The 21,695-nt window shown below is 38.1% G+C and overlaps 1 protein-coding gene across 1 annotated transcript in view; it reads left to right on the top strand.

Moving 5' to 3' along the window:
- Positions 1-851: 851 nt before the first annotated feature.
- The window catches only part of LOC127434290 (rho GTPase-activating protein 29-like), a 78,720-nt gene continuing 57,876 nt past the window's right edge, over positions 852-21,695 (top strand). Inside the window, exons 1-2 of the mRNA XM_051686918.1 lie at positions 852-959; positions 3,481-3,852. Coding sequence (XP_051542878.1) covers positions 3,570-3,852 — 283 coding nt within the window. The 5' untranslated portion in view covers positions 852-959; positions 3,481-3,569. The remainder of the gene's footprint in view (positions 960-3,480; positions 3,853-21,695) is intronic.

The raw sequence follows: 21,695 nt of genomic DNA on the forward strand, positions 1-21,695 counted from the left end.
CAACCATCTGCTGGGTGAATTAGGTTATTTGTGTTATTGTAGAACTGACTGTAAATAAGGGAGTAAATGATTATATTTTGGGCAGGGTTGTGGTCAGGGAAGCCCATTTAATCTTTTCTGCTTACTGGACTGGCTTTATATCTTGCATCAAAATCTTGCATCCTAGACACATCTCTGAATGGAACCAGCTTTACATGCAAGTCTGCAATAAATCTGTTTTTTGTTGTGCTGGTGTTTTAGTGTCTGTCTGTGTGCATGCAGATTATGCATATTTATTTTGTCCTTCTGATGCTATTTTAGTCATTGGATTCATTAAGAAACTTTTCTAGTTGTTCGTTTTAGTAGATGTATGTATGAATGTATGTATGTATTTATTTGTAAACTTATCTTTGAGTTTACTACAGCCACTAGAGGGATCAAATCCCTTTCCAAATCAGCCCTTTTGCACGGAACACTGTCTAATCCTCAACACAGATTCTGAGTCCCTTGTAAACAACAGTGATGGTCTAAAAAGCCTATATTTCATTCTGGTGTCAGAAATAAAATAGGCCTAACCTAATCTGTATAATAGCCAAACTACAAATTAACTTCCTTTGAAATGTAGTAAAATTAAAGCATAGTTCGTAAATCCTGTTAGTATTCCTTAATTTATTTAGTATCAAAGAACACAAGCTGTATATCAAATTCAACGCATCGATCAGAGCGCACTCACACCTGTTTTTATCGGGTGGAGACTGATGCCACGCCTACTCATCCACCATGTCCAATCAAAAGTTAAAGACTATCCTCAGAGGGCGGGGCAAATGCAAGCGGAATGTGAAGCGCAAGTTGAAATCATCACTTCGGTTTACGAGATCGTTACGGTAGCAGAGCGAGGAATTAACGGTATTTTGGATATTGTATATTTGGGTTTCAAATGCGCATCCATTTGTGTGCAATGTACCAGATATATTCCTTAGGTGAGTACGCATTTTCGGATTTCATATTTGGTTTGAAACTGAATTCTGTGACTTGTATTGTTTTAATGAAGTAGACTAGGGGCAGTTCACACCGAAAACGCTTTTGAGTCCCTCTGCGCTTTTTGAATTGTTTTTCTTTGTAAACATGCGCAAGACGGACGTCTTTGACCGTTGCGTTTTTAAGCGTCTGGCGCAGGAGCGCCGCGGTTTTAAGACGCCGTGTCAACGGTTCAAAAGAACTGTTTTAAAACGCGTCTCGAGACACCTGCGTTATGTTCTCGCTCCAGCGCAAGAACGCGTTCGGTCTGTACGGATGGATAAAGTAATTGATGTTAAGTTAAGCGTAAAAATATATAATTCCATGAAGACAGAGTATTTAAAATAGAAATTGACGAACTCGTTTCGGTGCCGCATTAATAGCAACACTTCGCAGAAAGTTGTACAACTTTGGGACCTTGTTGATTTATCTCCTAACATTCAGTAAAGATCTGCTTGAGTCGTATAAGTTGTCTTTGCTTTGGTTTTCTTTGGGAATGGAAATCACGTAGAGTGTCCTCTGGCATTGAACGCAATCTATGTTATCATTTACGCTTTTGTTTTGATTGTTTTATTCTTTCATAGCCGCATTCTTTCTCTTTTATTGTTATGGCATAATATATTTTATAGTATAGTACTAATCTGTGGTACAGATTCCAAGAGAACAGTCAGGAACATACATATTAGGGTAACTGTTTTACTGTGTTATTGTTATGCTTGATTATTATTAGCCTATAAACTACAGTTACAGTGCAGTCACATCATTTTATTGTGATAAAATGTTCTCTAAGTTTCTGTAATTTTCTAACCCTTTAAAGTAAACTAAATTTGCTGAGTTTACTTGATGTTGGACATTTATTTGTGCATTTCCTGTGGATTGTCATGAAGTGGCATTTGTTATAGTGGTTGAGTTTGTGGTTTTGGTAGAAAAGAGATCACTTTGGAGACAGTAATCCGGGAATATAATTGTACAAAAAAACAATAATACATACAGTAATAAAATTGTATTTGTTTGTAATTAATAGTTAATAGTTCACCCAGAAATTTAAATGTTGTCATCATTTACTCTCACCCTCATTTTATTCCTAACCCATATGTCATCCGTGGAACACAAAAGGAGATATTAGGCAGAATGTTAGCCTCTGTCACCAGTCATTTGTATTGTGTGTGTATATTATATATATATAATATATGCTATGAAAGTGTTCATTGATAAAGCCATTTGGTCAAACTCTTTTTCGCCTTTCTACATTTAAAAAAAAAAAAATCCCAGTTCAGTTAATAAGATTAAAAAAGTACAATACAAGAAGACTTGTATTAATTCTTTTTACTTTGATTAAGGGGTGTTACTGAGGAGCCCTGTGAATCAGTCCTATTTACTTATTATGAAGCTGCATGTAAACCACACTTAAATCAGAGTGGGCAAAATCAGTTAGTACACATTTACAGAGAAGTATAATGGAGATGTGTGATAGGTTGATTACCATCACTAGATCACCTTGCCTGTCATTCTCATGTACCTCAGAGTCTTTTTGCTTATCATATATTTCATGATACAAGTTCAAAGTACATAGACATTCAAAGTAAATGAGTTAACTAGTTTCTTAGCTGCTGAAACAATTTCCAAATGATTTTATGAGCTTGCATATAACGATATAGTATGTTCGCGTGCAGGACTCACATTCTCACTCACTAATGCAATTGTGCCAGGTTCCGAAGCTGGACTCTTGCATTTGCATGTTGAAAACACAGTGAAGATGGTAACTTACAAACACTCGTGCTGCGGAAACTCTCACAAGAGCACATATGCTCTGCCTGTGGCTAGAGTGAATCTCGCCGGAGTTTCGAAGCTCGAGGGTTCCCGTCATAAAAATAACCGAAAACGCACATTTGCTGTGCGCTCCTAAAAAGTCTACTGCGTGTTTTGGTAGTAAAGAGAGATAAATCTCCAAGAAACAATAATTTTGTCTTAAGAAAATAAAAACGATCGAAAAGGTAATTGCAAGATGGGTAGCAACTGGCAACCCCCTAGTTCCGCCCCGTTTGGAGATCCATCCTGAAGTCTAATGGAGATATGATAGGGTTAGAAGTCTTAAAGGTATCCTTTCTTTCTCCTGTCTGCTTTTCCAAAAGGATGACTCAACTTTTCCCAATCTTTTCCTAAGCCTCAGGTCACAGTCAGAGCATGCCTTTGAAATTCCTGATTTCTTTTTAACAATTTTCCCCTCTTGAAATGTATTCCACCATATCACTTAAGTCTGTTTGAAGGTTTCTTTATTTGAGATGTAAATCACTTTTGAGGTCCAGTGAGGAATAAACCAATTTGGGATGTAAGACATCACTATTAGTGCAGAGCTCAGATTTCTGTCCTGTGTGTATGAATAAAATCCACCAAGTAGACATGGTCCTGGTATGATCAGGTAAAAGTGGTCTTGTCTTTAAACATTAGAGGTTTAACCATACATTGACTCCTTTGTGCACACAGGACCTTCTGTCAATGGTGAGCAAACTCTAGGAATCTGAGCATCTCTGGGGAACGTGCACAGGGATCCTTTCAAACTGGCTGCAGCTGGGATGTTTGCTACTGGGATGCTGCAGCAAAGCAGCGGTGGACTGAACAAACGATTGCTGGGAATGGCACGGCTACCCAACTCCCACTTTTTCCCCCTCTCCTCGGGCTCAGGGTCGTGTGGTTTGGGCCAATCGGTGAAGAGCGGCTCTCTGAGCTCCATCAGCTCTGGGTCGGACAGTTTGGAGACGGTGGGGGCTGATCCTGACTACATCATGCAGTTGGTCAATGATGTGCGGAGATTTGCAGATGGTCTGCTCCACCTCAAGGAGGCTTTTAACACCAAAGGTAAAGGTATGAGCGCTTGGGGTTGGTGAATGGAGCTTTTGGTGATGTGAGAGTTTAAACCTGGTGTTTGGCCTTGGTTTTGCGGTCAGTAACCTCTCTTGTTGGAAAGAACAGCAAGAGAAAGTTTTATTTGCCATCAGCAATGTGTGTTGATTAAACATTTCCAGCAATCTTAAACAAAGCTACAGTAGAAATCAGAAGGTACTTTGTTTTTTGTCTGAGAGGTTAGTAGTTTGGGTTTTCTCAACAGCTAAAACTAGATATTTGGACCAGTTTCAGCTCACATTTCAAAGGTGAAGCGTGCAATTTCTGCGCCACTAGTGTCACCAGACGGAATTACATAAATATTCACTGTTTTCAAACAGGTTTCCCAGTCACTCCCCTCACCTTCCATTGGCTGAACAAAACAGATAGCCCTGCCCCAAACTTGCAGCATTAGTTGAACCTTTAACAACCTTGCAGTTATACAAAATTATAAAGTGCACTTGATATAAAGGATGCAATTTTTATATATATAAAAAAAATTATAAAAGCCATTAAATCATGACGTTTTAATGAGAAATCTGTGATTGTAGGACTGTTTATTCGAAAGATGGACTTTTCCTCTGTACTCCGTGATCTTAAGTGAAGTGTTTTTAATACAGCAAGAAATTGTTTTATAATAGAGGAGTGAATGAAGATGAACAGGATGATTGCTCTTGCATGTGTGATTACCACATTCCCTAGGCAGTGCCTTTTGGGTCCGTTTGCACTAACACTTGCCTTTGCCTGAGAGTTACTTAATAAGGAGGGGATGGGGGGGGGGGGGGGGTGAATGTGTGTGTATGTGGTGGGGGGTGTTTCCAGCCTCCCATTGTGTCTGTGCCATGTTGTCCAGGGTCTGCAGGAATCTGTCCTTTTGTTCACCAGGGTGATGAAGGGTCCTTGACCCCATCTGGGTAGGAGAGTAACTCTTAGAGTTACGAGTGTTTGACCACTGCTTTTGGCCTCCAGGTCTTCCCTGCCCGCAGCTTTGGACCTTGAAGAGTAGGCCTATATCACAGTCTGCGTGTCGTCACATCCGACTCCGAATAGTAGCGTAACCAAACATTTGCTGTTGATCTGTCTATGGACGATCACACTTTTTCTAAATAAATGTAGTCAGCTTGGATGCACTTGGTAGTTAACATCATCATCATTGTTTCTTTGGATTTACACAGCACTTCACCATATGTGTTATCTGCCACTTTAATGCGTAATAGTATCTGAGCGAGGTGATTATCAGCATAAAGTTTTCCCAGTTCATGAGGAGCTGCACACACTTTTCATCTCACTCCCAGAGGATTATTGTGCTCAAGTTCGAAGAGACGTCGTTTAAGTGTTTTAATGTCGTTGTTTTCACTATTTCAGCATGCACATCTCCCACTTGTAAATATAATACAGTTGTTGACACTGGGACATTTTCATCTTTATATTTTATTTACATTGCATTCGGTCGCGACTCGCGAGTGGACGCTTCAGTCATCGTACTCAAACCACAAGGATATAACTCCACATTTACAACGATTAAACCAGTTATTTTCTGTAACCTGACTCTGGGATGGAAATGTTTCTTTATTTGAACATTTTTAAATGGATCTTATGTCATGCATGGAGATTATAAGTAAGTACATGAAGGCAATGTGATCATTATCAGCGCAAATACTCTGTATAATCTTTACTCGGAATATAATTTATTTTGTTGACTTACTGTAAACCCTTGTCTTGTTTTAATGCTCTTTAATGTGAACATGTACTTTTGTTTGTATTATATTCTTGCATTCATCTAATCAAAAAATGTAGTTATACTCTGTGAAGTGTTCCCTGCTCACATACATCCTGTTTAAAATAATAAAACAACATGACACCATTTTTCTTTAGTTCATCATCCCTGAGTAATGATTGTACAGTGAGTTAAGTCTGTTTAGATTAAGTATTTGAGAAGAACTGTACATAAAATAGTCCATAATTCCATGCTGTGGGCACTGCCATTGAATCAGACTGCAGCGGAAGATGTTTAACGCTACTAAGTGAAGCCTCTGCTCTGTGAACACGGAAAAGTGATAAAGGCCTGTAGGAACACCAGATCTGAGTGGGGGTTTTAGTCTCCCAGTCATTTAACGCTTACAAACTATGTGTCAGTCTTACGTTGTTGTCATAGCTCTGAAACTATGGCACTTTACAAATCCGCGTTTGGCATGGAATCTTTCCGCAAAGTGACCTTATTAAAGATCTGCATGAGAAGACTGCCAAAACAGTTGCACTTTTAAAGAGGGAAGGTTAACAGTTGAAATTCACGTGTAGCATTTTTCAAAAAATCCCTTTGTGTTTCAGCCTTGGTGGCATATATCAGCAGGAATTATGTAAATATGCTTAGTAACACACTAACATGTGAGTCACAGAGAAGGACTTTGCCGTAATCTTCTGAAATTCAGCTAAATGCAGGAAAGGGCGAATTTAGGAAAACAGGCTAATTGGCCGGCGGGAAACTGAATTTTAGAGAGTCCAGAGATCGTGGGCAGAGGTCCTCCTCCTCTCTGTGTATTAAGTATTATAATACAAACCAACAGTGACATTGTGTAGACTGGCAATGGTGCCAGTGCTTGAATTTTTTAAAGCTTTTTTCACAATATTGGATATGTATCTTGATATTTTTTTATTTCTTCTGAAATGGCTTTATAAGTGTGATTGATTTTATCAGAGGAATCATAATTTTGACCAATCAGCATTGTTTTTTCAAAAATTCCAAAGCAATATATACTTACTTTATTACATCTAATTTGAACCAAAACATTTCAAAGCTTGTAAAAGGATAATTTCATATCATCAACAAAATAATGACAATTTATTGTAAATGCAATACATCACCCAAGCCTACTTACAATTATGTATATGCAGGCCCAGATGGAATCTGTTTTTTTTTGCTCTGATTTTGTTGGAAACTTTCTTTTTGGAAATTCTGTCAGAATAGATTTAAACATGGTAAAATGTCTTAAACTGAGCTGAGAGTACAGCAGTCTTGTAATGGCTGCTGAAAACCTTATCAAATTATCTAAAATATTTAATAAACAAACACACAAGGGGCGGGATGTGTGGAAAGTTGTGAAAGATGGGTGTCCCAAATCTGCAAGTTTATCTTTTGTTTTCTCCGGAATTTTGTGAGCACCGATTCCGTATGAGCCTGTGTACTATATAAGCAGCATATAAAGCAATTGGATAAGAATAGATTGAATCTGTATCATTTTTAAAAATCAAACTTTGCAAAAATTCACATGGGAGGCTCATCATATTTTTGTCACAGACATTGATATTCCAAAGGTGGTGCCTAAAGCTGGCGCCACACAAGCAGACTCAAAACAACTCAATTTTTGCAGAAGGTGTCGAATTTGCAGACTTTTTTGCTGAGATCTCACTCTCTTCAGTCAAGAATGGTGGAGGGGTGAAAAATTCACAGACTCACCGCAACTCTCTCTCTCTCTGATTCCCTGTCATGTGGAGCTAGCAGATAACAACATGAATACCACGTGAGCATAAACAGTTGATTGAGAGTGATTTATGATGCGATTAATGGAGTAACTTTGTTTGATTTTGTTTTTATCCCATCAAGGTTTGCCGTGGAACGTGTATGTCCATTTTCAGCTTTACACAAACAATTTAGACATCTTCCATTTAAATCAAGAAATACTCCCAAGTTTCTTTTAAAAAACAGCTCATGTGACTTATTTACTCTACAGTGAGTAGGAAATGAACATTATGTTGCTTGTATCTGGGTGATTAGTGTTTTGGATCAGCACACATCTTCAAAGTTGTAATTGTTGGTAGTGAACTGGGTGGGGCTGAACCAGAGCATAAAAGGGGTTGTTAGGAATCACTGGCTTTGGTGTGATTGAAAGTGATTTAAACCCTTTCAATTTATGGCTGTATTGTCTCTAGTGCGTGGCGGCAGAAAGAGACCCTCGTTTCTCAAACCTTTCAGAGTGAGAGGAAGGGAAACGGCAGGCCCTTTTTTAAAGCTGTAAACAGAGAGCAGTATTTTGCTTGGTTAAAAACAGCTGCTTTATTCACATGCAATAATGTGAGGGGGATGTTCTTTGTCTCGTGCCCCTAGATTTGTTCTTCGAGCAGACTGGCAGCTTCTGGCAATAAGTTGACTTTCCCATGCAAGAATAGCAAGAATCTTGAGATTTGTCCTCAGGGAGTAGTGGTCTGCTATAGTAGGAATTTATTTTTGTACCTTTTTTTCCCTATCTGAGGTCAAGCATGTCACCTTAAATGGCAATTATTGGACGGCAGCTCTCATAGACGGTGCAGTTAAGAGACAGAGGCAGACCACTATATTTTATGAGCTACTTTTAATACAGTTTTATGGATTTGATTAAAGGAAAAGGATCTTTCTTGATGGGTTGTTTTGACCCAGTTCCCAGTTATGAGGTCTAGACAGCTCCCATAAAGATGTCTTCACAAAGAGAAGGATTTTTGCCCAGGGGTCACTCGTGATGGACATGTTGGTAATTGGATTGGATTATTTTAGGGTTTGCATTGGCTTGGGATATAACTGGCAGTTTTGGCTCTAAACTTTATGGTCAGTATGGAAGTATTTAGGTAAATGTTGTGTGTAGACAGTTAGGTTTTTATTAACTTTCTATAAGTTCTATAATACAGAGAGACCATAACTCTACAGCAGGGTAGATACTGGTTTGATGTGTGTCTGTATGTAGAATGATGTACTGTATGTTGTGTGGATTTTTTGTGTGACCTATTGTTAGTATTAAAGGGTAGTGTCACTTCTGAAACATTTGAAATAGTGTCTTGCATTCTCATAAGAACATTTTATAATTCAGAGGTTGCTTTTTATAGCTCAAAGGAGGCCTAAAGGAGTTCTGAGTTACAGTATGTTTCATTAAAGTATCAACTTTGTCTTAGATGTTTCTCCTAAGGAATTATAGGAAAAATAGAAACAATTGAGACAATTTTTGACATACACTAAGAGCCTAGAGCTATACAATGAATGTGGATGGTATAGCTCAGATAATTTGGTCTTGGAAGAATTTAATGAGAAATGTGAGTTCATATTTATAGCTCTGACTTTGGATTGCAGACTTGGTATTTTGGCAAATTTGAGGAAGTTGTTTAAAATGGTCAGTTTTACCCATATTTGACTGTGATAATCCTGATAATTTTTATAACCTCTTTGCAACAAACTTAGTCACTATAATACAATAAAGCATGACAAGTGGCATTTACAGAGTATTCATTGTTATATTCAACTCTTGACTGATATTGAAGCCAGGTTATGATGTCTTTGATTTGCTGAGGTGGTTAGGTGTTGTGTTTGTCCCATGGGCAATTCCCTCAAGCAGCAGGGTGGTTGGCATGTGTCAGCTATTTTGGTAATGAAAAACAAGTAATGAATACTGGCCCTCTTCAGTGATGGAAATAAAGTGTGTAAGGTTCACTGCTCTCTTTATGATGTTTTGGAGACACTCTATTCATGCTGCTCAATTCTGACGGGAACCACAGCAAGCATTTTGCCTCTCAGTATGCTGTGTGAATGTGAATGAATACACAATTTCTGTGTCATTTCTCGGAGCCTGAGTCATTTATAAGACAATAGTTCTTGGGACACTTCGGCTTTGTTGAAATTATACACAACTATCCGGCATACTGAGAAGTTGACATAACCACCCTCATATATACCAGAAACCTGTGACTGGCTGACGAGTGAAACCTGTTTCTGTATTCTGAAGAGTAACCAAGTCTGTTTATTAGTCCACTAACTGCTTTGGTCGCCCTGTAGTCTGTGCGAACTCTGGGCTTCTCCGAGCTGAGATTTGTTTAGTTGCATCTCCCAAGTGACAGTAAATAGTTTCTCTTTTCCCCAAGTGCAGGATAGGTAAATAATCAGATTGTTGTTTATATAATTTCCCTCATATTTCAAAATGGTTTGGGTTGCTCTGGGGCTCACATATGGGGTTTGGGAGTTGCTAAATTGTTCCCTGGAAAGCTTTTCTTTCCCGTCAACAAACACCAATTCCAGTTTATCTAAAAGGTACACTCAGTATTTTTTTATGTTGCGCTGACTGATATGTCAATTCGTCATGGACTATGGCCACGCCCACACCAAGGCCATGTCCACAATAATAAATTTCCATTTGAAAATGCATTAATGTTCACGCCTCTCATCCACACTAGAATGCCGTTTTACTCCACCAAAAACTGAGCATTTTGTAAACACTATCCATTACCGCAAACAATAGCCTAGTTTCCATTCACTTTTCACGCTATTTTGTTATCGACAAAGACGTCATGCCTAAAAAAACACACACAAGTTTTGGTCTATCATTAAAGAAATCTTCCTTTAAGCCGTTTCCATACAGAAATGTGTGTTTATCGCTAATTGTGTACCTTTCGCGTCCCAGATGTCCCTAATGTTTTTCCTCCGAAGGTTTGGTATAATGGGGAAAGTATTGAGACAATTCATTGAAATTAGCCAGCTTGCTGTCATTTTAATTTCACAAATAAATGCAATCAGAAGACGAGGAATTGAAATCAAAAGGGAGCTGTTGCCCTTCTGATAGGACTGTAATATTGGTCCTGATATTGCGCCTATCGCATGTTGCCACCGGTTCCGACCCGAAAGCGAATCGTCATGGCCCTGTTCAAGCTGGCAACCTGCACTAAGTAGTGGGGGAAACTTTCAGTCTTAGTATAAGGACCATCCATCTATGTGTATATGCTGTGTGCACAGCTATTAAAGCAAAATTGATGCAGTGTAATATCAGGGTTTACATATATGATACATTCCTGATATTCAGTAGGCTATTTTGAACAATCATCTAATCTAAAGCATGTCCCACATATTTGTCCAGCAACTTTTAATGACCAATTGAACTTGATTGTCATCTAAAATTGATTTTAGGGTCATTATGCAATTTATATTTTCTGAAGAAGCTCAGCAAATTCGATCTGAGGTAAAGAGGGTTAGATTTAAAATATTTAAAAGTTTTAAAATGTTCAAAAGCTAGTTTTCTGAAAGTGAACTCAGCATTGGAAAAATAGTTCTGATAGTTTATAGTCTTGAAAGAATTGTAGAACATTTTGAAAATGTCATTCAGCCAGCTTTTTTCATCTACAGAACAGGGTAAGGCTAATTTAAAGTTTGTGTAAAGAAAAGGCAAGTATATAGGTCTAACAATATAATTTTTTTTGTTTGGCAATTAATTATTTTATTTAATGGTTTTTTTCATTTGGTAGGCTAATTTATTTAATTTAATACAGGGAATTTTGCCAGCATTTTTTCAAAAGTAAGCTAAACAATAATTTTATAGAATTGGTTATAATATGTTAGTGTTTCAAAAAAGCACACTGAAGCTTTTCTCACTAGTATTGTGTATTTGTTTTTAATTTAAAACATCTTTGTGCACAGAAATGATATGTTTTTTGTATTGTGGGCTAATTCCATGACTGCCGTCTATTATTTTAAATAGTGTGGAAAAGCAGCTTTAATAAATAAACGGATGTCTACCATGATTAAATTAATCAGAGTGGCCATTAACAGTGGCCATTAATTTGTTCTCCATGATACGAGATATTTGTATTGGCACTCCTGGAAGTGTCATGTTTGCAGCATCAGATCTATATGCCGTTAAGATCAATCCAGAATCACGTACAATAAGGATGTATACCGTCGTCATGATTAACACAGGCTAACGATTGGGGGCAAATTCTGTCATGTGACACTATATTTTTGCATTAATGCCAATTTTCTCGACAAAAAGTATTTACAAACTAGTTTTTCGTGACATTTGAAGTATCGACATAGAGTTTATGCGCTAGAGTTAAACGGAAAATTATTATGTCAACATTTGTGAAATTTTTGCGATAATTTGTGTTTCCATCAGCTTTATTTTGATGTGCTAAAACTTTTTTCGCAAAAAATCCTTGGATGGAAACATAGTTACTGACGTAAGGAAAATGAAAACACATTGATTTTGCTACTTTTATGCCTCTCATGCACATTGGAATACCGACAATGAAAATGAAAAAAGTTTTTTAGATACTGATGCCATTTTAAAAAAGCGCTATTTGCAGTCAGCCATGATTAATTATTCTGTGAGCTAAAGTGTCTGATAATAGGGTGATTATTGAGATAAAATAAGTAGTAATTGGCTGGTCATGTGATCTCAATGAGGCAGCCCAGCTCCATGTAAAATAAACCAGTTTTTATAAGGCTACTGATATGACTGGAGTCTTCATCTCATGTAAGTGTATATAAGTGAACCTTTAATTTAAGAGAATAAAATGAATCTCACATATTTAGACTTTTAAATATATCATGGCCTAGTTACAAGGAACCCATTCAGCTTAGAAAACCCTTAGTGATAATATACCCTTACAATTATAAATTAGGGATATCGTGACTTAAGGGTTTCTTGCAACTGCGCCCAGAATATCAGTACAGTATGGTTCATTTGACAGATTCCTGTTTGTTTATTGCTGGTGTAACCTTGAGCTGACCAACTTGGGTGTATTTTTAACTGTTAAATCAATATTGACCCTCTCCTGGTCGGCCATTACCACAGTCTGAGCTCATCATTTTGATAGGGGTGGGAAAAGCAGTCCTCTCCTCTCCCATCCCCCCCACATACTCTGCATTCCTGCAGAACAAATGCTCACTTGTTGCTTTAGTGCCTTAGATCAACAGTTGCTGGATGTTGGACACTTTAGACAAAAAAGACCCTGCATAAAACATTGTCAGTGCTAATGTCCTGCCCTAGCACAGTGACTTTGTAGTCCTTAATGATTAGAAATATAAGGAGTCATAATTAATGTAATAAATAAATAAATAATTAACATAATTAAATTGATTGAATGTTTTGAGAGGTTCATGGACTTTGTAAATAAATAAAATATACCATATATAAACCATAAATAACTAAGGAAGATGAGCACAACTATTACTATAGTTATTACTTTAGGGTTAGGGATAAAAAAAGAACAACTGAGTATTAAATTTGGCATGTACATTTTCACGTAACATTTGTGCTAATGACATGAATGATACCTCAAATTGTGAGGCTAGTTGAGAAGAGGTGTGTGATTTATTTTCAAAGTGATTTGAGTTTTGCATTGTGGACTATAAAATGGGCAAAACACAAACAAAAATCAAAACAATACAACAAACATAAACTTAGATTGAAGGAGTGACCAGACCAGACCAGAGTTGGTTATTTTGGTAACTCTTTACATTAAAGGTGCTGTAAGCGATTTTAGCGTTCTGAAGCTTTCATGTGACTGAGCCATTGAATTAGCCACGCTCCCTCATTCCAAAACCCCGCCCTCCAAAGTTAATTTTGACACCAAAATCGAGCAAAAGAGCAGCATTGTTTGTTCCTGTGGCTGTCAAATTCAACAGTGGAACAATAGTGCTCTCAACTGACAAACATTATGAATCATAGCCTCCATGATCTGCTTCAAAAACAACACTATGAGCACAAGAAAAATGATTGACAGGTGAAAAGCGTCAATGTCCGCGGACCACGGACACATATTTGTTTGCTGCTTACAAAGTCTACAGCTGTCACTGAGACTGGTGAGATATCTCAGGACACTTATTTCATTAATATCTTTAAGGTAGTTGGAACATTTTTGCATACTTTTCCATGAAAAAAATCGCTTATAGCACCTTTAAGGTTTTATTCATTAACATTAGTTTATGCATTAGGTATAACAAACTAACATGAACAATGATTTTCACAATGTTTATTAATCTTGGTTAATGTTCATTAATCAAAATATTATTGTTCTTTTTTTGTTCATGTTGGTTCATATTCCATTAACTAATTTTAACCTATACAATTGTAATGTAAAAATTTTATATGCACAAATTATACATTAAACCAACATTAAGTTCTGTAAAAGTGTTGTTCATTGTTAGTTCATGTTAGCTATTGTTTTAACTAATGGTAATGAAAATGACCTTATTGAAAAGTGTTACAGACATAATCTTAACTAAATGTTAAAATTGACTTTATTTTTTATTTTATTTTGTTCTATTTTGGACCATCTAAACATTAGCACTTGTCTTGACCATAATTTTTACACAACATAGAGTGTCCAGCAGAGTGACCATACATATTATGTTCTGACCTCGCAGTTGAATTTTTTCAGATAAGTTGAGACACAAGTAAAATGAATTGTGACGTTAAAAATGGTCTTAAATACAGCATCATCCTCGGAAAAATTGGAGGACAGGAAGTAAATTAATTACTTGTACTGGACATATTTGATGAGTGCGATTCAAAAAGTTCTCTCATTGTGACTGTGCAGTTTGTGGAGGGTCCAAGCTGCCCTCGCAGTGGGGTGCAGGCTGAGGCTATGAGTGGGATTAGACCCCTCTTCATCCCCAGTGGCACCACATTGTGCTCCAGCATGCCGTGCGTGGGGGGCTTCCTCTGATCGGCTAAACGTGATTTTCTGGCCCCCATTGTGAAGTGATTTGGGGGCTGGTGACCCACACTGCTTGCCCTGTGCACGTCAACCTTCAAACAGAGGCATGACATAAGGGCTCACATAAACTGTACACATGAAGTGCTTTCTGCTGTTCCAATTAGTTCTGGGAAGCACAGCTAGTCCATTCACGCCATGTTTCTGAGAATTGCTCGTAATGTGCTTTTATTTTAAGTTAATGCAGATTAGTTTTAGCACAGCTGATTTTATGCCCCCAAAGACTCATAAGATTAATATTTGAGCGGTTTCCGTTTAAACTGAGTCACATCTGCATAAGTGTTCTGTTGCATAAATCTTTCAGTATTCTTAATGAGTCATTTGTACTAGATGACTTAATTGCATGGCTAAACAGTAGAAGGTGAGGAAAATTGTTCACATGTCATTTTCACAGTATTTTTTTCCTGTGTTCTGGCAATATTTAACTTTTTAGGTGTTGAGAACTTCTCACCAGGTGTTTCACAACACCCTCATTTGTCATACGTCATTGTGAGTAACTCCTGGTGTTGAGCCAGGAATGTTTTGCGGATTACAGTGTCTTTTTTCCCCCATGTTAAACTACAGCCTGTCTCTTGAAGAGTACTCTTATTTTGTGTCGATTTTTATGTTGTTAAATTTAACAGTGAGGAATACAACTCATCTTTGTCGAACTGTCAAGTTTTATGGGAAAATGGTCGTGCACCAGGCCCTCTGAGACAACCAAATTTTGGAGATTTGTTTGACATTTCATACATTGTGAAATTCCAGCCTAAATCTAGCTGTCCTGTGTCATTTCAGTGGCTTGTTCTGGCATCTTAATGCAGCTGTGGTCCAGCTGTACTCGAGATCTCTTCAGAAAGGAGATGTTTGGTGTAGTATCTCCACTAGGGCTGCAACTAACGATTATTTTTGATAATCGACTAATCTAATGATTATTAGAATTATTCGACTGTTCAGGCGATTATTGCAACGATTAATCATTATCTCTTAACTGACTATTCATCTTGTGCCTCAACTTAAAAGTTGGATTAGTATTGTTGCCATGTCGAGAAGATGCTGTTTTCTTCACTGCGAAAGCAAAACCTCTTTGTTTGGACTTTAAAAGGCAGACGAATTGAAGTATCAGTGGTTAAAATGTATTTTTACCAATATTCCTCAGCAGTACAATCACAACCAATGCCAAATTTTCAAGATGGTTACTCCTGAAAAATGGTGCAGTTCCCACTTTCTTGGGACAATCTGGTGCTTCAGGATCACAACCTGTAAGTATGTTTGATTACATTGTGTAACAAATTTTTTATTTATTTTTTGGTTCCTGGGTAGTAAGTGTTATTTCCTAATTGCTTATGCCATAAAAGTGTAGAAAATGGCTATTATTCCCCACAAACTTTGCTTTTGTGACCAGAACAGCGATGTTTTGAAATGTACCTATTTCCAATGAGAAAACAGGCGAATTTGTGTCTTTTCGTTCACATAAAGTCAGAAAATGTATTTATACTAAAGTAACATGTATTTATACTAAAGTAATACAAAAATGACTACAAAAAATTTAGAAGTGAGTAGTTTTTCGATTTTTCGTTAGATTTACGATTATACTGTAAATCACTTTCACGAATCAGCCCCCGAATGTAGTCTTCCATCATGTTCTCGTTATACTGTCCTTGGTAGAGGCATTCAAATTCCAGTATATCCTGATGGAAGCACTCGCCTTGCTCCTTGTACGCTTCCATGTTCTCCTTGAATTTATCAAGATGAGCATCAAGGATATGGATTTCAGAGGTGGAGCTGAGGAGAGGAACCCATACTACCCCAACCAAAAAGACCTCAACGACTTGATTAGAGATCATATTTTGTTTTTTCTGACTTTATGTGAATGAAAAGACACACATTTGCCTGTTTTCTCATTGGAAATAGGTACATTTCAAAATATCCCTGTCCTGGTCACAAAAGCAAAGTTTGTGGGGAATAATAGCCATTTTCTATACTTTTGAGGCATAAGCAATTAGGAAATAACTGTTTTTCGGAGGGCATAACTGGCTTATTTATGCTCCTCCACATTCCCGGAATTAAAATCGGAGGTCCGCACATTAAGTGCCGCGCGAACATCGTTATTTATCTATGGTTTCTGATTCGGATAGATCCGTATTGTTCTGGTCGGAACCACATCCTCCACGCACTTTTTGATGAAACACATTACGCTATCAGCGTAAAGCTCGATGTCGTCATCAGAGGCGGACCGGAACATCTCCCAGTCCGTGTGATCAAAACAGTCTTGTAGCGTAGAATCTGATTGGTCCGACCAGCACTGGATCGTTCTGAGGGTGGGTGCTTCCTGTTTCAGTTTCTGCCTGTAAGCGGGCAGAAGCAGAATGGAAGAGTGATCCGATTTGCCAAATGGTGGGCGGGGAAGGGATTTGTAGCCATCCCGGAAGGGAAAGTAGCAATGGTCCAAAACCCGGTCCCCTCGTGTGTTGAAACTAATGTGCTGGTGGTATTTTGGTGCGACTGATTTTAAACTGGCTTTATTAAAGTCCCCGGTCACAATGAACGCGGCGGCCTCAGGGTGCGCGGTTTCCTGCTCACTTATACTCCCATACAGATCCTTGAGTGCCCGGTCTGTGTTGGCTTGTGGCGGGATGTACACAGCAGTGATAATGACCGCTGTGAATTCCCTCGGTAGCCAGAATGGTCGACACAGAAGCATGAGAAATTCCAGATCAGGAGAGCAGAAAGACTTGATAGAATGTACGTTCCTCTGATCACACCAGGATTTGTTGATCATAAAACATACTCCACCACCTCTGCTTTTACCTGAGAGGTCTTTCGCTCTGTCCGCTCGGTGCACTGAGAACCCCGCGGGTTCAATGGCTGAGTCTGGAATCTCCGCAGACATCCAAGTTTCCGTAAGGCAGATAATGCAGCAGTCCCTTGTCTCTCGTTGGAAAGAGATCCGCGCTTTCAGAATTTGCTGAACCAATGTCCAAAAGTGTTTGTCTGTCGTATACAATAAGGCAGACAACATCCAAGACAAAAAAACATAAGAATTGTGAACAAAACAAACAAAACACTACTATGTTGTGTCGGAGCTCGCAACGCAGCCGGCTTTCACCTAAAACTGTGTAACCAAATGGTCGATCTCAAGAGTCTTATATAATTATATAATTACAAGCTGTAATGTTACGGCCACTATCAGTAGTCCACGGCTAGCTTGCTCACTAACTCTCTTAATACCCCCGGTAATGTCCAACCGGGAGTAAGCCTCTGTTCTCCGTTCATATCTCGGGCGAAAAAAGTTTGGCTACACCCATTCCAGCAAAAGATGACTAACTTAGATGCACTATGTGTCTTTTTCTTGAAGCTTTGTTAGGTTCTCACTAATCAACAGTGTACTTGTAAGAAAGCTACTAAATTAAAACTTACCATGGAGAAACATCCTGCTCAAGTCGTGCTTGCGAAGGTGGTTCGGGTCGATCAGCTTATTCTTCCAAACTTTTATTATTTCATTCATTATCAGACTCTGGGTCGAACTGGTATGGCAAAAACCGACGGCACTGTCACCATAGTTACAGTAGTGTTTACAGCTGCTCAGGAAGACTCGGGAGCTGAAACTCTGTTATGGTAAGGGGCGTTACATTTCTGACACATGCTCTATGCGGTTGACCAATCACAACAGACTAGGCCAGCTGACCAGTCAGAGCAGACTGGGCTTTTCGGAAAGGGGGGCTTTAAAGAGACAGGAGGTAAATCAGAGCGTTTCGGCCAGAGTATGAAGAGCGGGGAAAAGAAATGTACAGTATGAGAAAAATTATGTGTTTTTTTAACATTAAAGCATGTAAACCTATTGTAGTAGACCCCCAAAATAAATTATGAACCTGTACATTAGCATAACATGGGCTCTGTAAGGATTTTTAGATATTTTAAAATATTAAATATGCAACCCCAATTCCAAAAAAGTTGGGACAGTATGAATAATGCTTATAAAAACAAAAAAGAGTGATTTGTAAATTATATTCACCCTTTGCTAAATTGAAAACACTACAACTACACATTATTTGATATTTTACCTTGTGATTTTTTTTTTTATGTTTTTTTTTATTTTTTTTTTATGTACAGTAATTTCAAATCAGATGATTGCAACACACTCCAAAAAAGTTGAGACGGGCAATTATTGTTATTATTATTATTATTTTATTTTTTTAAATAAAAATTCTCCCCAATTTGGAATGCCCAATTCCCAAGTCCTCGTGGTGGCATAGTGAGTCGCCTCAAGCCGTGTGGCGGAGGACGAATCTCAGTTGCCTCCATGTCTGAGACCATCAATCCGCATATTTGATCACGTGCATTACCACGGAGACATAGCACGTGTGGAGGCTTCACGCTATTCTCCGCGGCACAACTCACCACGCGCCCCACCGAGAGTGAACCACACGAGGAGGTTACCCCATGTGACTCTACACTCCCTAGCAACCAGGCCAATTTGGTTGCTTAGGAGACCTGGCTGGAGTCACTCAGCACACCCTTGATTCGAACTCACGACTCCATTGGTGGTTGTCAGAGTCTTTACTCGCTGAGCTACCCAGGCCCCGTGATGGGGCAATTTAAGACTAATAACAATTTGACGAATTTAAATAAAAAGGCAACGTGAAACAGGAGATGTTAAACAAGTGAGGCAATCATGTCAAAGTATATAAGGAGCCTCCAAAAACAGCCTAGACCTTCAAGAGCAAGGATCATTCGAGACTTGTCAGTTTGCCAACAGATGCTTCTGCAAATAATCCAGCACTTTCAGAACAATGTTTCCCAAAGGCAAATTGGAAGGATTTTGGGCATTTCACCCTCTACAGTGCACAATATAGTTAAAAGTTTCAAGAAATCTGGTCAAATCTCATGCGTAAAGGGCAAGATGAAAACCATTTCTGAATGCGTGTGATCTCTGATCCCTCAGACATCATTGTCTTAAAAAACATCATTCATCTGTAATGGATATCATGAACATAGGCTTGGGATTACTTTAGTAAACCTTTTGTTAGTCAACACCATTCGCTGCTGCATCCACAGATGCAAGTTGAGACTTTACTATGAAAGCAGAAGCCCTACATCAACACTGTCCAGGAGTGCTGCCGACTTCTCCTGGCTCGGTCTCATCTTAGATGGAAAGTAGAACAGTGGAACCATGTTTTTTGGTCTGATGAGTTTGCTCTTTTTCTTCAAAAGCTTTCCCACTTCTCAGTAGTGGAGCCCATTAAGAAGGTTGGCATGGAACAGAGTTTAGAGTCCTTTGGGAGAGCTGAGTGTGGGGCAAGGTGACATATTCATTCCTACACTAAACAAAACACAGAGAACAATAGATAAGCCGTAACTGTCTGTGAGTTTACAGGGCTAGCTGTACCAGTGTACATGTGTGGGCTGAGGAAAGCTGTGTACTAGCATGTCTTTGCTGATTTGTGGAGTTTAACAGTTAGTCACACTAAAGCAAGATTTGTGTTGTGTTCTGGTCCTGAATTGGGTTTTGTAACCCACCCGTTACTTTATCTCTTTCTTCTCTCTTTTTTTCTAGCATTGCAGATTTACGGTTATGGTTTCTTCTCCGGGTGGGTGAAATTTGTCACGGAACAGGGTTCCTAATGAAATTGTTACACTAATTGACCCTCATAATGATATAAGACATTTTTGCAATACAACTTGACATTTCCATAACATGGGATCAGTTGAATTACAAAATGTGGAATGTCAAATGTTGTGTCAGATTTTGGTAGATTATGTTGCCTTTGATAACACTGATAGTTTGTGCTTTTGGCCACATCCCAAATTTGTATCACTGGGATGATTCTTTTGATTTCTTATTAAAAATGTCCTTATGCAATACAGTACTCATCATCACACTTTGAATTACATGCAGTAAACTTTGATGATGCCCTCATGATCTACACAGTGTCCAACACTAACAGATATCAGGCTGCCAGAAGTGCTTTTAAAAGTTAACATTCTTATTTTACTTGACACAGTGTATAACGGTCAAATACGTTATTCTAGAGCATGTTTACATAGAAAAACAATGGGAAAAAAGCGTACAGATAGACGCAAAAACGGGTTTGATGTGTATGTTTTCCTGAAGGAACTCTGTAATGAGTAAAGTTTAGAACAGGAAGTAAGGTTTAGGGAGAACTGTAACCTGGTCAAACATAGGACACAAAGGAATGTTAAACAGTCTTGAAAAACTGAAATTGCTGGTCAAAGGAAACATGAAAACACACCTGAAGGACCTTAATTGCTTTGTTTTTTTATTATTATCTCTGAACCCAACATAGCAAATATGGTCTACAGATTGACCTAGGGCTGCATGATAATGGTGAAAATGATAATCACGATTATTTTGCTCAAAATATTAATCACGATTATTAATCACGATTATTCTGTTATTTGAAAAACTTTTTTTAATTATAGGGCTGCACAATTTGAACAAAAAAATAAATAAATAAATACTGTTGGCACTGTTTAGATCTTGATTCTAAAAGAACAAAAAACATAAAATTACATTAAACAGTAGCTCTCATTTTAAACAAGTTGTTAGAACTGCAAACCAGTAAATAATTCCTTTTGACCAAAATTAAGGCATGTTTTGCCCATTCTTTACTGCTAATAGTAACAGTTACTCGGGTGTTTACACGTGCATTCTCTTTGAAGATCCATTCTTTAAATTATTATTATTATTATTATTATTATTATTAACATTATTATTATATCCCCGTACCCTATAGTAATATAAAGGCTAATAGTAATATATTTCTGTAATAATTGAGCGTGCAGAAATGCTATACAGTCTCAAGCGTTTATTTTGAAGGAAGCCTAATTATTTAATCAAGCCTTTTATTTTGAATGAAGACAGTGTTGTTTCTATGTGTTACCAGCAGAGGTGACAGTGGCGTTTTGTACTCTTCCATACATGGAGAAATGCTCTCGTCTCTTCCTCGCTCCACACAACCCCGGTGCCATGGGGTTACTTTTGATTTGTTACACACTTGTTATGGCCAAATATATTTGAAATTAGGCAAATGTGCAACTGAGGTAAATGCATAGCACTTTAAAATAAACCGTCAGCACATGTTAATGATATGCACTTATCAAAGCACGAGATGGAATTAATTTCATGTGCATCGAGCACAGAACGCCGTATCATTATCCTCGTGTGCCGCACATACGAGACTCATAAACATCTGTGGTGCGGTTCTGTATTTCAGCGTGTGCTCGAAAGAGCGAACTTCTGAAGAGAGCGTGAATGGCCAGGTGAGGTGAAAACAGACTTGGAATGAGCTTGTGATTTGGTCTATCATCTGTAGACA

This window comes from Myxocyprinus asiaticus, chromosome 44, assembly GCF_019703515.2.
Source record: "Myxocyprinus asiaticus isolate MX2 ecotype Aquarium Trade chromosome 44, UBuf_Myxa_2, whole genome shotgun sequence".
Lineage (NCBI taxonomy): Eukaryota > Metazoa > Chordata > Actinopteri > Cypriniformes > Catostomidae > Myxocyprinus > Myxocyprinus asiaticus.